The sequence below is a fragment of the Lithobates pipiens genome, unplaced genomic scaffold (assembly GCF_037356315.1).
Source record: "Lithobates pipiens isolate NorthernLeopardFrog02 unplaced genomic scaffold, aLitPip1_a1.2 Scaffold_28, whole genome shotgun sequence".
Classification (NCBI taxonomy): domain Eukaryota; kingdom Metazoa; phylum Chordata; class Amphibia; order Anura; family Ranidae; genus Lithobates; species Lithobates pipiens.
The window spans coordinates 7,701,169-7,718,695 of NW_027507789.1; the positions used below are offsets into that span (position 1 = coordinate 7,701,169).

At 41.1% G+C, this 17,527-nt stretch overlaps 2 protein-coding genes across 3 annotated transcripts in view; one reads left to right on the plus strand and one right to left on the minus strand.

The window, feature by feature from the left end:
- Window positions 1-17,527, minus strand: part of TBCD (tubulin folding cofactor D) — a gene marked incomplete at its 5' end in the record, with an annotated part of 179,065 nt that overhangs the window by 123,003 nt on the left and 38,535 nt on the right.
- Window positions 906-12,922, plus strand: ZNF750 (zinc finger protein 750). Of its 2 annotated transcripts, none has more exons than XM_077458629.1 (3): window positions 906-1,070; window positions 9,969-11,502; window positions 11,814-12,922. In XM_077458629.1, the coding sequence occupies exons 2-3, from the start codon at window positions 10,127-10,129 to the stop codon at window positions 12,424-12,426; spliced, it is 1,989 nt and encodes a 662-aa protein (XP_077314755.1). In that variant the 5' UTR covers window positions 906-1,070; window positions 9,969-10,126; the 3' UTR covers window positions 12,427-12,922. The 2 variants fall into 2 exon arrangements, with proteins under 2 accessions (XP_077314755.1, XP_077314756.1); XM_077458630.1 differs by lacking the exon at window positions 906-1,070 and adding an exon at window positions 4,325-4,478.

Below are 17,527 nucleotides of genomic sequence, written 5' to 3' on the forward strand. Positions count from 1 at the left end.
CCCGCTGTTACTACCAGTCCCTCCGTTTTCCCAGTAGTTATAAACCCTTACAGAACACTTTTACCTACAGATAAGCCTAGATTAACACTTACCTGTAGCTCCAAGAAATATCTCCTAAATCTACACGGTTTAGGAGATATTTGCAAAAGACAGGCACCGCAGTCTACGGCGCACACGTGCCATAGACAGCGGCGCACAGGCACACTGAGCGTGCCGCTGCCAACGGCGCTCATGTCGTTAGTGGCGGCTCCCGCGCAAAAGCGCAGGAGTGACATCATCGTGGCTCTGGCCAATCACATCGCCGGAGCCACGATACCCGGAAGGCAGGTGGACGCTTTATGGAAGAGGGGTAAGTGACACATAATGGGCTACTATGCGATGCCTAGTAGCCCATTATGATTTATCTTTGCAGGGAAACAAAGAGGAAGTAAACCCCATCAGGGTTTACTTCCTCTTTAAAAAACGGACCACACTAAGCAGGAGAACACATCGTGGTCAGTTATCTAGCCATGCTGGAAACTTACCCTGCTCTCCTCCAACGATTAGACTTTTATTTTATTTTTTACACCCCCCCGCTGCAGAATCAGTCATTCACTGGGAAGCTCAGTGTCCTGCTAAAGAAAAAAAAAAAAACACAGGAGAAAAAAAAAAAAAAAACACAACAGGAAAAAGCAAAAAAAAAAAAACATGCTAAAAAACGTGATGCTCAGGTGTGAATGTAGCCTAAAATCGACCAGCATCAAGGCAATCCCCCCCTCCAGTGCGCACATGCACCGGCTTTACTTGTCAGCATGATGAAAGGGGATGGGAGAATACACGCTCGCTTGCAGCATGTAGGTGCAGAGGTATCGGTGAAAAGAACAAGTATATTGGTTGCAAAACACAATGAACAGTTGCTCGGGGCACAAATAATATCAGGTGCATCTCTACAGCCCGAGGCTTCAACTCCTCCAGTTTAAATCCCTCCCTCTGAGAGCGGACGGATCAGTCTCACCTAGCAATAAGTCAGAGAACAGGTACCTGTCTCTCCCCAGCCGCTTCTCACTCAGGGAGCTTCACACTCTCCACTGGTAAGCCAAAAGTTTTATTTTTACTTGAAACTTTTTCCAACTTTTTCTTTTTGCTCTTCACTCTCATTTTTCTCTAATACCTTTTTTTATATGAATCTACTTTTCTTTTCTTTTTTTTCCACTGAATCATTTTCTCCGGAGATGCAACTGCTGTCATTTTCTCAGCTGCTGGAGCTGTTGGGCAGGTGCCCGGACACATCTCACAAAACTTTTAGGAAACTCATTTATGGGATTTTCTTCTCGGCAGCTGTGAACTTCCAGCAGACTTTGGCTTATATTATAGTCATTTGTTTTAAAGTTATTACGGAAGCATATTTTTTGTTTCAACATATGTTTTTTTTTTTTTTTTTTTTTTTTTTATTATTATTATTGTTATTCATTAGATCAAATATCAAGTTTTTATTTTTTCCTAGAACCAACTCAAATTTGTAATTCAAATCTGTTTAGCGACTTACAGCAAAAATTAGCTATTGCCTTACTAGCAAAAGAAACGTTGTACACCTGTTGCTGTATAGAAACTTCCTGTGCAGCAGAGCTGAGTTTTGTCAGCTGTACCCGTCAGCGTGATTATTTTTACTTTATGTTTATATATCTACTTACATATCTTGATTTGAAAACGCACAGAATTTTTTTATAAAACTGCTTATTAAAGTCATTTTCTAAAGAAGTTCTCATTGACCTCTAATTATAACTAGTTAGAATTTTTAAGGTTCTAGATCAGACTCTCTCAACCTTTTTAACATGGAGGAACCCTTGAAATAACTTTTTGGTTTCAGGGAACCGTGCTAATAATTACATTTACAGCTCACAGTAAATTAGCGTGATGGTCAGTGGGAAGAATGTTCCTTACATTGGTGATCAGTGAGAAGAATGTCCCTTACATTGGTGATCAGTGAGAAGAATGTTCCTTACATTGGTGATCAGTGAGAAGAATGTTCCTTACATTGGTGATCAGTGAGAAGAATGTTCCTTACATTGGTGATCAGTGGGAAGAATGTTCCTTACATTGGTGATCAGTGAGAAGAATGTTCCTTACATTGGTGATCAGTGGGAAGAATGTTCCTTACATTGGTGATCAGTGGGAAGAATGTTCCTTACATTGGTGATCAGTGGGAAGAATGTTCCTTACATTGGTGATCAGTGAGAAGAATGTCCCTTACATTGGAGATCAGTGAGAAGAATGTTTCTTACATTGGTGATCAGTGAGAAGAACGTTCCTTACATTGGTGATCAGTGGGAAGAATGTTCCTTACATTGGTGATCAGTGGGAAGAATGTTCCTTACATTGGTGATCAGTGAGAAGAATGTTCCTTACATTGGTGATCAGTGAGAAGAATGTTCCTTACATTGGTGATCAGTGGGAAGAATGTTCCTTACATTGGTGATCAGTGAGAAGAATGTTCCTTACATTGGTGATCAGTGAGAAGAATGTCCCTTACATTGGAGATCAGTGAGAAGAATGTTTCTTACATTGGTGATCAGTGAGAAGAACGTTCCTTACATTGGTGATCAGTGGGAAGAATGTTCCTTACATTGGTGATCAGTGAGAAGAATGTTCCTTACATTGGAGATCAGTGAGAAGAATGTTTCTTACATTGGTGATCAGTGAGAAGAACGTTCCTTACATTGGTGATCAGTGGGAAGAATGTTCCTTACATTGGTGATCAGTGGGAAGAATGTTCCTTACATTGGTGATCAGTGAGAAGAATGTTCCTTACATTGGTGATCAGTGAGAAGAATGTTCCTTACATTGGTGATCAGTGGGAAGAATGTTCCTTACATTGGTGATCAGTGAGAAGAATGTCCCTTACATTGGTGATCAGTGAGAAGAATGTTCCTTACATTGGTGATCAGTGAGAAGAATGTTTCTTACATTGGTGATCAGTGAGAAGAACGTTCCTTACATTGGTGATCAGTGATAAGAATGTTCCTTACATTGGTGATCAGTGGGAAGAATGTTCCTTACATTGGTGATCAGTGATAAGAATGTTCCTTACATTGGTGATCAGTGATAAGAATGTTCCTTACATTGGTGATCAGTGGGAAGAATGTTCCTTACATTGGTGATCAGTGAGAAGAATGTTCCTTACATTGGTGATCAGTGAGAAGAATGTTCCTTACATTGGTGATCAGTGGGAAGAATGTTCCTTACATTGGTGATCAGTGGGAAGAATGTTCCTTACATTGGTGATCAGTGGGAAGAATGTTCCTTACATTGGTGATCAGTGAGAAGAATGTTCCTTACATTGGTGATCAGTGAGAAGAATGTTCCTTACATTGGTGATCAGTGAGAAGAATGATCCTTACATTGGTGATCAGTGGGTAGAATGTTCCTTACATTGGTGATCAGTGAGAAGAATGTTCCTTACATTGGTGATCAGTGAGAAGAATGTTCCTTACATTGGTGATCAGTGAGAAGAATGTTCCTTACATTGGTGATCAGTGAGAAGAATCCTAATTACAGATAGCTAAAAAGATCAATGATCTCAGTAGTTACTCCTCTAAGAGATGGAAATTGCTCCCTGCTTAAGGAACCCCTGGAGGAACCTTAGTTGAGAATCCCTGCTCTAGATCTTCGACTAATGCATGAAACCACCAAATTAATTCCCCCCCCACACACACTGACATAAACATGCACGCTCAGAGGGCCTATATGCGTATGTTTATGTGAGTGGAAGGGGGTTGTATATATATATATATATATATATATATAATAATAACAAGGATGGAAAGAAGCCACAAATCGGCTAAAGTCTCCAAAATCCACAGCCGATATGTCTTCCCCAAAAACAGGCGGCCTTGAGAAGTCTGGCGCCATCTGCTGGAGCGTGTAAATAGGGGCCAAATTCAGACCAAATTGGCGACTGCTTATGTGTGAAGATTTAAAAAGGGGTTAAACCTGCGATATAAAACAATTAAAACTTCTTAAATGCCGTAAAATTAGGAATGGAATACAAAAGGTTCTTTTTTTTATTATAGCAGTGCTATGACTTAACATTACATGCCGGTAATCCAAGCATGTGATTTGTAAACGGAACTAAAATTAAAATTTTTTTAAACAACAACAAAATGCAAATATACTTTATGGCAACAATCTCTTCCTCTAACTGGTAATTTTGTACCTAATGGAGTGTCTCCTAAATCTGAAACGCCTTATTCTTGTGACACACACACACGGGGTTGGGTGATAGTGGCATGCCCTTGGATTATGCAATCCATGCCACATCATAAAGGTTCCAATTAGATTGTGCCCTTAAAAAAAAAAAAAATGTGTCTTTACCAACTGCGCCTCTTTGTGAGATGTCACAAAGGATAAGGAAGTCTGCTTAACCAGTCGGATCAGATACGCAAGGGTGAAACTAAAACTTGGTATATCGTACAACCAGCTATTCTAGAGACCTTCGACTGGTAAGTTGATGCTTCTCAATTTATATTGGTTGGGTTTAAACGAAGGGGATCAAAAGAATAAATAAAAAATGTACCCTTAAATGCAGATTTGGTTAGGCACTTTTCGGCTTTTAAAACATTTATTAATGCCTTAAAATAAACTAGCAACTTTTCAATTAGGTGTGCTTGGACTTGTGCTTAAAAAAAAAAAAAAAAAAAAAAAAAAAAATCGGAATTCCATCCTTTTATAGGGAAAATTTTTAGACCAGAAACTGACTGGCAATGGACAGAAACTCAACTTTTGAAGGGAATAATAGAATGTAGTTGCAAATGTGTTAGCAACATCCATGGCAGCATGGAAATGCTAACCGTCTTCTTCTAGAGTCAACAACAGAGCCTTAGAACGTTTGGTTTCATGTTTGTTTTGACAACAGTAACCTTCAAAGGAGGGTAATTAGCACTGGCACTTTCGGGTATAGCCAAAGAATAGCAGGGAGAAACTGACCCAGGCATGTCCAAGGCTGTAGCGGGCTGGATTTTCCCATATCAAGCTCACATTGTGAAGTGTTAGGTCTCCCCAATTACTTTGTATTGTTCAAAACTCATTTAAAAAAATAAAATAATGACCCATTGTCATGCCAATGAGGCATTCAGAACAATGTGTATTTCTGTATTGGGACTAAAGCAGAGGTGGGGAAGCCTGGACACCACCAGCTGTTTGGAGACTACAAGTCCGTACTTGTCCTGCCAGCCGCTGGTGGTACTCCAACATCTGGAAGTCTGCAAAATTTATAATTTCTTCAGAAATTTGCTAAAAGCCATGGATCAAAATGTGGCTGGTCCCTGCTGACTGGATGTATGCAAGTCGATCTAGTGTCTACAGCCTATGCCCTGCCTACGATTGTACGTGCGCAATACAGCATTCAAATATACGTAGTTGGAGTGTAGACTTGAGCAAGAGACAATATTAAGTTGGCCATATATGAATCGAAATTTGGTTGGTACAGCAGAAACCTTTATATATATATATATATATATATATATACATACACACACACACACATTTTTTAGGTTATATAAAAAAATTCTATATAGACATACATATATATATATATATATATATATATATATATATATATATATAATTATTTTTATATAACATATAAAAAGTGTGTGTGTGTGTTTATGTGTGATAGATCAATATATATATATATAATTATTTAATGCATGTTTTTTAAATTCTAAAAACTTCAGAATATAGAAATTATTTTAGATATATATATATATATATATATATATATATATATATATATATATATATCTAATCTCTAAAATAATTCCTCTATTTTAAAGTTTTTAGAATTTTGCATATATATATATATATATATGTGTGTGTGTGTGTGTGTGTGTGTGTGTGTGTGTGTGTGTGTGTATGATTTGAAAAAAAAAAATTATATGTAAAATTCTAAAAACTTTAAAATAGAGGAATTATTTTATATATATATATATATATATATATATATATATATATATATATATATATATATATAATAATTTCTCTATCTAAAATAATTCCTTTATTTAAAAGTTTTTAGAATATTACATATAATTTCTTTTTTAAATCTCACACACACACACACATAAATATTTAAAAAAAAAATGTATATGCAAAATTCTAATATATATATATATAAAATAATTTCTATATTTTGAAGTTTTTAGAATTTAGCATTTAAGAAAAATCATGCATTATATATATATATATATATATATATATATATATATATATATATATATAATAAAATGCATGATTTTTCTTAAATGCTAAATTCTAAAAACTTCAAAATGTAGGAATTATTTTAAAGATTATATATATATATATATATATATATATATATATATATATATATATATATATATATATATATATATATATATATATATATAGCATTTTTTATATGCAAAATTCTTAAAACTTATATATATACATATACACATACACACACAAATATGTTCTCATATATATCATTATATAATACAGTTATAGAAAAAGTAATCAGCTTCCAAGCGCTATTTTCTTTAAAATCTCCAATTTCAGTGACCAGCCACGTTTACGCGTTTAATACGATATATCCTTTAGCCGTATTAGAAGTATTATTATAAGTATTATAGCCTGCAGTCAGCATTATAACAACCCAAAAGTGAAAACTCGAGCGTAGAAGATGGCGATTCCCCTCTTGCCTTGTATCGGCAGCACAGCGCCCAGAATTCGTGTTCTCAAGGCTGAGAATTAACCATTCTTCACGTCGCGCTAATAGCAGCTAACCACTTGAATTAAATAAAGACGTTTTCTTTCTAAAAAATCAGTGCCCCGCGGCTCACCGGCAATTAGTATGTATGTTTTCCAGAGCGATCTGTCAGGGGTTTTGTAACAATTCGTCGTTAAAATCATGCTGCTTCAAGCGAGTGATGAAATCACTTTTTATCTCACTGTCTGTTCTATTAATTCCCTGCCATAACACATCTTAACTCCGTAGACATGAGAACCGTACTACAAAACTTTCTCACGCCTTGAGTATCACTGAAAATAAAGAAACATGCCGCTACAAGTCACAAGGAAACTGGAAGGAGAGATAAAATAATGAAAAGGGGGAAAAAAATAAATCACCATCACCTTAGTCACCTGTAAACTAAAAGAAAAAAAAAAAAAAAAGGGAAACATTTGATAGCACAACTATGAACACGGCGAGGACAATCTAGCATTTTGCAGAGAATGATGGAACTCATAGATCTTTGACAGTAAGGTGGCGCTAGGTCTGGGTTTAACTACTTTTTTTTTTTTTTTTTTTTTTTTTTTTAATTTTAAGGGATATCTAGTGAGATTTTTTTTTTTTAAATCGCACATCCTAGTTTCTTCTTCTTTTGCACAGACGTTTTTCTTAATCAGCTCAGCATAGCGATCGTGCTCTTTCTGTTACACAATCACGAGGTAGAGCAACTGACTGCAAACAAAGTTGGCTGTAGACCGAGTTGCTCCCTCCACGCTCTTGTGCTACAGGAAAAAGTGATCCCCAAAGTGGAAAGGATTGAGATTTCCTTACTTTAGCTAGTAATAAAGGGTTGTAGTTTTTAAAAATTTTAAAACTATAGTATTAAAAACATCCTCCTGACATCATCCGATGCCGTCACGAGAAGGGTACTTTGACCCAAAAACGACCTCATCTGAACAACTCTATGCCCTTGTACACACGGTCGGAGATTCCGACGGAATGTGTCCTATCGGACCGTTTTGTCGGATATTCCGACTGTGTGTGGTCTCCATCGGACTGTTTCCATCGGAATATCCGACGGACCAACTTTTCCAAGTTGCCGGTAAAATTTTCCGACAAAATGCTCCGATCGGACATACTCCGATCATGTGTAGCCTACTCCGATGGACAAAGTGCCACGCATGCTTAGATCAAATTCCTAGACCAAAGCTATTGGCTACTAGCCTGAACGTAGTCCCGTCGTAACGAAATAACGTCATCACGTTATGTACAATCAGATTTTCCAACAACTTTGTCCGACCGTGTGTATGCAACAGTTTCGGACAAAATCCAACAGATTTGGTTGTCAGAATGTCCGACCCGTGTGTACAAGGGCTAATATCTTTGTGTAGTATCTCAGCCCTGCATAGTTTTCATATAGCCCTACGTCATTTCTTTTAAATTTTTCATCTCTCCCAAAGTGGCGGTTTTTATGGTCTGTAATTTAAGCGCATGGCCCACCGCTGGCTACTTTTATATAAAGTGCAAAAGCACAGTCCAGCCACAGCACCAGAAGGAATTTGCAAGCGTCACGCAATCATCTTCTGCTGTAAGAAGGCTCTACTGCAGGGGGTCTCAAACTGGCGGCCCTCCAGTTGTTGCAAAACTACAAGTCCCATCATGCCTCTGCCTGTGGGAGTCATGCTTGTAACTGTCAGCCTTGCAATGCCCCATGGGACTTGTAGTTTTGCAACAGCTGGAGGGCCGCCAGTTTGAGGCCCCCTGCTCTACTGTCCTTCCAAAAGGAGGACTTTTGGTTCCTTCAGAGTATCTACAACAAAACTTTTTATTTTAGCCCTATAAAGAGTTTAGAGGGGATGTGAGATAAACCCATTCCATCTTGTCCTAATGACCACTGTCTCTAGGACTAAAAAGTGAAAACCAAACGAGTCACTAGAATAGGAGAAGAAGTCTTCCAATGGGGGAAATGTTCAGACAACTCCCTTTTGCAAAATGTTCTCTCACTTTTCAGTCTGAAAGCTGGTAGTGAATGGAAATCTGCCAAATAGGACACAGAAAGGATTTTTACCTCTTCCCTACTACTTTCTTACTCACCAGAACCGGTACACCTATAAAAATTACTTATGCTTGTTAGCCCCTGTACACACGGTCGGAGATTCTGCCAACCAAATCCGTCGGATTTTGTCAGTTGGATTTAGTCCGACGGATTGTGTCCGAAACTCTTGCATACACACGGTCGGACTAAGTTGTCGAAAAATCTGATCTTTCAGAACGTGATGACGTAATTTCGTTACGATGGGACTACATTCAGGCTAGTAGCCAATAGCTACTAATAGGAATAGCCAATAGGAATTTGATCTGAGCATGCGTGGCACTTGGTTCGATCAAAATTCGCTACACATGATCGGAGTATGTCCGATCAAACCAGTTGGTCGGGAAATATTTCCAACATGTTGGAAAATTGGGTCAGACGGATATTCAGACGGAATCAGTCCGATGCATACCACACACAGTCGGATTATCCGACGACACGGTCCGATAGGACACATTCCGACGGATTCTCCGACCGTGTGTACAAAGGCTTAGAATTAGGCAATTTCTTTTCTACAGATTGGGTTCTCAAAAAGGGTTCCTCCCAAGCTTTCTAGGGGTTCCTTTAGCAAATTATCAATTTCTGCCTCTTAGCTAAGTTACCACTGATACCATTTCTATCTATCTTGTAAGGGGGGAAATCTCAATGACCACAAGTGTAAGGAGCAATCTTCCCAACGACCATCACACTAATGTATCATGAGTTGGAGATATAGTCATTTTTAGCAGGGTTTCTCTGAGACCAGAAAATTATTCCAAGGATTCCTCCACTTTAAAATGGTTGAGAAAGGTTGCTATATAGTTTGTTTGTCTCAGTATTGCAAGCGACCTTCTCCAAAAACCCTTAAATACAGAACTGTCAGTAGCCATAATAGTGCCGTGGCAATGAAGTGAAGGCAAGGTATTTGATCTTGCAGAGCCTGTTTTCCAAGATGTACTTAATACAATGGGTGTCCTGGTATGTGGATTAGGAAACTCGCAGTAAAATTGCTGGGAGCTGTTCCAGGATTCTATATGTATACAGTAAGAACAGTCTCCCTGGGGACCAGATAAAAAGGGCGTGATGTATACGATACTGATTATGTGGACTGCGTATTCAAGAATAAATGAGTAGGACTTGACTGAATTCTTGCCTTCTTGTCTTTTGCAGATCTCAGGTGGTCTTTGAAGGAACAAGCGACTGGTGAAAACTTGACAAACGGGAATCTCACCAAAACTGACAAGGCAATCCACTCAAAAGTGTCAGGTGACAAAAATAAAAGTCACTTTTAGAGCACAAAGGGACTTGATCTCATAAAAAAAAAAAAGATGTCTATAATGAAGGAGCGTAAACCCAAGAAACCTCATTACATTCCAAGACCACCAGGCAAACCATTTAAATACAAGTGCTTCCAGTGCCCATTTACCTGCAATGAGAAATCTCATCTGTTCAACCACATGAAGTATGGACTCTGCAAAAATTCTATCACGCTGGTAACAGAGCAAGACCGGGCCGTCAAGAGTCCTAAAACATGCTCACTAGAGGTAAAGCAAGCGAACTCTGAAGGGTTTGTCAAACCTAATCCTGCTGCCACCAATGGACATACAGTCTTGGACTCCAAGGCTCAACATGATATAACCAGAGATGAGCTTAAAGAAAACGTAGAATTTAAAAACAAAGAGGCAACAGCACATGTTGAAAAGCCTCCAACCCATAGGGATGGTTCCCTCACTTCACCAACCGGGCACAGCACTGTCAACAAACCACCAGTGACTGATGGCGTTTTAAGGCCTTCTGCTTTCATTCCAGTTGGAGAGCACAGATATTTGAAGGCCAGCGAAGGCAGCCACATACAAGAAATTATTCCAACTGTCGATTCCATCAAGGGAGTTCATCTAACAAGATCGGCTTTTCAGAGCATTCCAACTACATGGAAATCAGGAATTGTCCCACCAGAAGTCAGTCAGAAGACAACAATTCCCCGGTACATCCGTCCAATGGTACCAGATTATACTGCTCCATTTTATTCGGAGTCGGCTGTGCCTAATTTGTACCCTCCATATGTGTTTACAGGGAACCCTGCAGACTGTGACAATCCCATGCTCTCTGTCTACACTGCACCAGAACAAAGACTCTTCCGTCCCCAACCCATTCAAACCTCAGGACTTTCTATGCCAAAGCCATTAAACCCATCTTTCGATTACAGATATTTCCAGCATAACCCATCAATACCATATGGTTATTACCGCCCTTCAGAACATTCCCTATTACCATATGCTTGGAGGCTGCCACATGTGTCAAGCATGCCCAAAGAACACACCGTTCATACTATAGACTCTCAATCTTTCCCGTACCAAAACTTAAACCCGCTACGTTTCTATCCTGTGGACTCCAATCATACACAAACTGAAAGTCAAAAAGACACACCCTTGAGCCAAGCTAAGGCTGCAGATCATAAAAATGAAGATGAAATCTTAAAAATGAGCCCTAGAGCTGGCAGTGCTGCCACCGGATCCCCTGGCAGACCAAGCCCCACCAACTTCACGCAGAACAGTCAAGTCGTTGAGGGCATCTTTGATCTCTCCAGCAAATCTACCTCAACAGTAGGAACAAGCGACAGCTCAGAAGAGACCCCCACTGCTTTCAAGCCAGTGAGAAAAAGCACAGACTCCAACACATCAGTGATCAGAGGAGACTCTCCATGGTAAGTCAGCTTGAGTTCTCAATGTTGAGACAATCTTAAGGCAAATAGATGCTACTTTTGTATAGCAACCTCAGACTGCAGTGGCAGAAAGTAATAAAAGCTGAGGGTGATAAATTAAACCATTAGAATTTTCATTGTTAGCAGGGCAAGTGGCCTGCAAGTTTAATGTAAAAACTGTAATCATAAGTCAAAATGTCATAAAATTTGTGTTTTGTTGCCATGATGCCAAGCTAGAAAAATCTTTAGTTAATATTAAGGTGACTTGTGCAATAACAAACTAATCTAACCCATATACATTTTTTTCTTCCTAGCACTGGGAGTGAAGTTGCCTTATCCAACACAAGTAGTTACTCAGATGACTCGGAGTCGGGCTGTGAAGACGACTCGGGATTTGCTCCTCTCAACCTTTCCAAAAAGCCCGAAATAGAAAAAAGTTCTGCAACTGAACACATCAACCTCATGGGGGAGCAGGACATGCCCTTAAATCTTTCCGTCAAAGACTCGAGCAAAAGGGACCGTTTAGTACCCAACGGTGAAGGTTCACCATCTCCAACCTACAGCTCCTTCTCTTCAAGTTACCAAATCATCAAGGACACAACCAAAGCTTTAAGCGAGCAGTCGCTGATCGAGAACTGCGATGAGCAAAAACAATCCGCTGCAGTGGCCCTTTGCCAGCTAGCCTCATACAGTCCAGGACCAGCAGCCCAAGCCATCATAGAGGACATCTTGGAAAACCAGACTGCTGCCAGAGAATCAGGAGTCAATGCTCCAGTCGTCCAAGAGGCAGAACACCACGATGTAAAAAGGGGACAGAAACGTGTAAACCAAAAAGAAACGGCAAAAGCGAATGTTGTAAATAAAAAAGCTAAAACGACTGATTCAGGTAGAGTGTTTACACTGAGGAGGCGGCAACGGATGCCTTAGGACTATAATGTATCATGGGTAAACACCAGGACTTCTATAAAATATGCATCTTCCCCCTCCCAAAAAAAGATAAAGCTGCTTTTTTGTGAATCTTCTGTACGAATTCAAAATGGACAACCGACATATTTCTTGTTCTCTTGTATATATTATTTGCTGACGACAGAAGACAAATGTATAAATTGAAAGCTAATATTTAGCGTATTTTTTAGGCGCAAGTAAGAGAACTGTATCGATTGAATGAGATACAGATTGAAGTCTTCATTTAATATTTATATAGGTTAAATATTTATTTTTGTATAAAATGAGCACTGCGGGTTGTGGGCTTTTGTGTCGCCTAAAAGCTTCAGACAGATGAAAAATGTGGACCTTTTCTTTTGGGCTATAGTGTGCATTGCGAGGTTTCTGTGTATCGCCGCTGTTTGCTATATTTCAAACACAAAATGAAAAAGAAAAAAAAAAAGAAAAAAATATCAATAAAACATTTATTTGAAATAAAGTTGTGTCTGTGTATATGAACTACTAGAAGAGAATGTCTAGCATATTTTTATTGTGCATTCTCAATTACGAGTTATACCTGGAAATCCCATCTTTTCACATGCTGTTTCATAGCCTCACGAATAAATTTCACACACAAATTTGTAGATTCTACCGCTAGAACGGCCCTCTGACCACATCTGGGCCTTTAGCTGTCCTTGTCTGGTCCACGTGAGGTCCACGTGAGGTCAGCCAGTCAACAAGATGGTGGAAGCTCTGCTCCTGCCCTTGTTGGGTCTTCTGGTTGCCAAGAAGACCCAACCCTTGTCTGGTCCACGTGAGGTCCACGTGAGGTCAGCCAGTCAACAAGATGGTGGAAGCTCTGCTCCTGCCCTTGTTGGGTCTTCTGGTTGCCAAGATGATGGTGGTCACTTTTCTGCACTTTCCAAACTGCTTCGGCTGTGTAGGAGAAATGGCCTGCCCCTTGAGCGACTGGAGAAGATAGGAGGTGGGCAACAATGATATGGTGCAGGTGAGGGCATGTGGGGAGGTGTTGCCAGGTCACACTCTCTATCCCACAGGTAAGGGGCAAAGTCTATACGCCTCCACTAGTTACATAGTTAGTAAGGTTGAATAAAGACACCAGTCCATCCAGTTCAACCTGAGTGTGGGTGTGTGTCTACAATTGTCCCTGTACATTGTGTCTCATTAAGATGCTCATCTATTATATATTTAAAGTACCCATATAGCGTTGTCAATTTACGCAGTGTTCACACACATACATTGCACACTCACATCAGTCCCTACCCTCAAGGCGCCCACAATCCAAGGTCTCCAACTCACATTCATATACTAGGTCCAATTTTTGGACAGAAGCCAATTAACCTACCAGCATGTCTTTGGTGTGTGGGAGGAAACCGGAGTACCCGGAGGAAACCCACGCATGCACATGGAGAACATGCAAACTGCAGGCAGGTAGTGTCGTGGTTGGGATTCAAACCAGCGACCCTTTTTACTGGTAGGCGAGAGTGCTACCCACTACACCACTGTGCCACCCAACGTTGTTTACTTCCGTCTTGCTGCGGAAGTGGCATGACACTCCAGGAAGCGAGTATACCAGTGGAGGAAATATATAATTATTGTATCAGCCTTCCAAAACAGTCCCAGTTTCTAATGTCCACCCTTGCTCTAGAGCCAAACTCAATCTTGTCATGGGCCGCCTTATGGTTGCCCTCAAAGGGTGAGTTGTATCTATACGACTATATAGATAATGACTATAAACTCTTTATCATATTAAATATTTCCCTTTGCATTTGATTATTACTGGTTTTAGTCAGTGGCGTTGCTATGGGGATGCGGCCTGCACCGGGTGACATCCACCAGAGGGGTGACACCGGGGCCACCACTAAACGCTATAGCTTGCAGCGGAGGGCTGCGAGCAGGGCATTCAGCCCTGCGGGGGAGGCTGCCTAGAACACGCCCCAGCTGTCCCTCTGGGATGTCCAATATCTCCCATGGCAGCCGGATTAGGTGGGCGGGGCTGGGTGTGTGGCCGCCTCCTCCACTCCTCCCACAGACCCCTTCACGCTGATCCCACTGCTGATAAGATAGAGCCGAGGACACAGCAGCCCGGGTCTTCATCTGCAAGCATGAGGTATGCAATAAGTTACTGCACAGCACACTGTCACACACCCCTATCTGCCTTCTACCACCCCAAATCTGCATTGTACCACCCCTACCTGCCTTATATCAGCCCAAACCTGCCCTGTACCACCCCAATCTACCCCATACCACAACAACCTGCCACTATACCACCCTATAGCCTGCCCTGTGCCACCCCAACCTGCCTTGTACCACCACCTAACCTGCCCTGTACCGCCCCAACCTGCCAATATACCAATCCAACATGCCACTATACCACACTATAATACCCTAACCTGCCCTGTGCCACCCGAACCTGCCCTATACCACCCCAACCTGCCACTATACCACTCTATACTACCCTAACCTGTCACTATACCACCCTGTACTATCATTTACAGGGGCTGGTTTTGGGTGCGCCCCATGACCGGGGGGGTGACACCATGTTTGACCTGCACCAGGTGACACCAACCCTAGTGACGCCACTGGTTTTAGTAAAAAAAATATTGAAAGACTTAATGGAAGTAAACCCGAAAAATGTATTTTCAATTAAGGCTTGCACCTTATACAGTACAGGATTTCATGTCATCTGTGCCCAGTCTTGCCAAAAACAATTAATCCAGCTCTCAGCGGTCCACTTATCTTTTTTCAGTGAGATAAAAACTGACACACAGAAAAAGGAGTCAGTTCTTTCCCCTTGCTGTGAATGGCAGGCGATTTACATATTTCATGCAGGGGCCTAAGAGAGGCATTCTGTGTACTTCACATCCCCCCTCATTTCTTCTCCAGCTCTCCCAGGATTCGCTGCTCCACATCTCAGCATGATTGGGCATGCTGAAATCATGTGGTGACTTTTCTGGGTTGTGACTGGATGTCAGTGATCACAGCAGAAGTTCAGTGTAAGAAATACACAGGAGAAAATGCATGTTGACAAAGGGAGTGTAGAGGTGGGCAGGGAGTAGACTGACATCACGACTCCACCCACCGAGCTCCAGACAACAGACCCACCCACAGAATCTGCAGTTTTTCGGGTCTCATAACAGACGGGGGACATTTGACAGGTAAGGATACATGCAGGAGGCATGGATATCTTTATAGATAGCCACTGTGCCTGTAGTTTAGAAAAGATGAGAGTGGGTTTACATCCACTTTAAGCTGCCGAGGGCAGGTGCAGACCGGCGAGGAGGCCATTCCCACTCCTGTAGACGGTGATGCAAGTCTGAAAAGAGATTAGCATATTGCTAGTATCCACAAGAAACTTTATTGGTGGCTGCTCAGACTGAACATGATTCTGCCATGGGGTTCTGACTGAGCAACCTCCAATAAAGTTTCTTGTAGATGACACCAGCATTGTGCGACCCTCCTTATCAACTGGCAAACAATTGTATTATTCTCATAATAATTATACGTAGATGTCCTGAGCACCGCACCAAGTCAGGAGTCCTCCAACCTCCCTTACATCAGCAAACCCTCCCCCTTGTGCTGCTGCTGGGAAGGAGCTGGGGGTGGAGCTGGGATAGAGGGCTGAAGTCTGTTGAATGTGCTGAGACCAGGGGATGACGAGGTGCTGAAGACTGCAGAGAAGAGGAGGCAGAGAAGAGGAGGCTGCCACACCTGCAGGAGAGGTCCAAAGGCCACGTGAAATGTCCTGGATGGCCGAATTTGGCCTGCAGACCTTGTGTTGACGCATGTGCCTAGAAGTTATCTGTACATCAGAAAGTGCAATCAACATCCTTGCTGAATGACTGTTAAATGAACATATAACAAACAATAAGCAACCTACAGATAGTATTGTGTTTCATCAGTCATTAAGAGTCACATGTAGGTGTAAGGTAGCCCATACATTCATCATGTGCTATTGTGTTCTAATGACAGGGAGCTTTTTCCACCATCAGAATACAATGATCAGTGCTGCCGGCTATAGCCAGCGGCCCTGATCCACTGGTAAAAACTGAACAGGCTGGTTGGACAGAAGTCAATCAGTAAAAAAGAAGGTTTCACCATGTCAGATCACAAAAGTGTTGTTGCCGCATCCCTGATATGTGATTAGGAGAAAAATTGATCCCCCTTCATTGGGACTTTTAAGGCAACACACACTTAGATAATGCAAAAAAGGTCAAATTTATTGATATCAATAAATTTGACCTTTTTTGCATTATCCAAGTGTACGTTGCCTTAAAAGTCCCAATGAAGGGGGATCTCTCTTTTTCCTTAGAAGTCAATCAGTAGACCAACTTCTGTACAAGCGGGGTGCTCATACATGGGATTGAAATTTGACCATTTCCTGCTAAACCGGCCGAATTTCTATCCATGTATGGCTGGCATAAGTCATAAGAAGAGCAGGGAAATACAGAAATTACCCATCAAAAATGCCATGTAGGTACCCACCAAGACTTTTATCAGATTTCTCATGTACAGAGGCAACACACACACACATTATTATTATTATTATACAGGATGTATATAGTGCCCACAGTTTACGCAGCTCTTTAAAATATAAAGGGGGACAGTACAATTACAATACAGCAATACTCACAATCTAGAGCAGGGGTCTCCAAACTATGGCCCTCCAGTTCAGGAACTACAATTCCCATCATGCCTAGTCATAACTGTGAACGTCAGAGTATTACAAGACTTAATGGGATGTGTAGTTCCGCAACAGCTGGAGGGCCGTAGTTTGGAGATCCCTGATCTAGAGGGAGGGTGTGGTGGTACAAAAGGTAATAGCTGCAAGGAATGACCTGATGGAGGAGACTCGAGTATAGTTCTTAGGTGGAGATGGGGTAGGCTTCCCTGAATAAATGAGTTTTTCGAGTTCCAGAGAATGGGAGAGACTCTGGAGAAGTCCTGGATGCGAGCATGGGAGATGGTAACAAGGGAGCTAGAGAGCAGGAGGTCCTGAGAGGAGCGGAGACGACGATTTGGCCAATATCTGTAGATGAGGTTAGTGATGCAGCTGGCGGGTGATCTTGTGGATGGCCTTGTA

Excerpts from the sequence above, each read along its gene's own strand:
- ZNF750 (XM_077458629.1), top strand. The coding sequence starts at position 10,127 with ATGTCTATAATGAAGGAGCGTAAACCCAAGAAACCTCATTACATTCCA. Across the intron at positions 11,503-11,813 it reads ATCAGAGGAGACTCTCCATG|CACTGGGAGTGAAGTTGCCT; the intron begins GTAAGTCAGCTT and ends TTTTCTTCCTAG.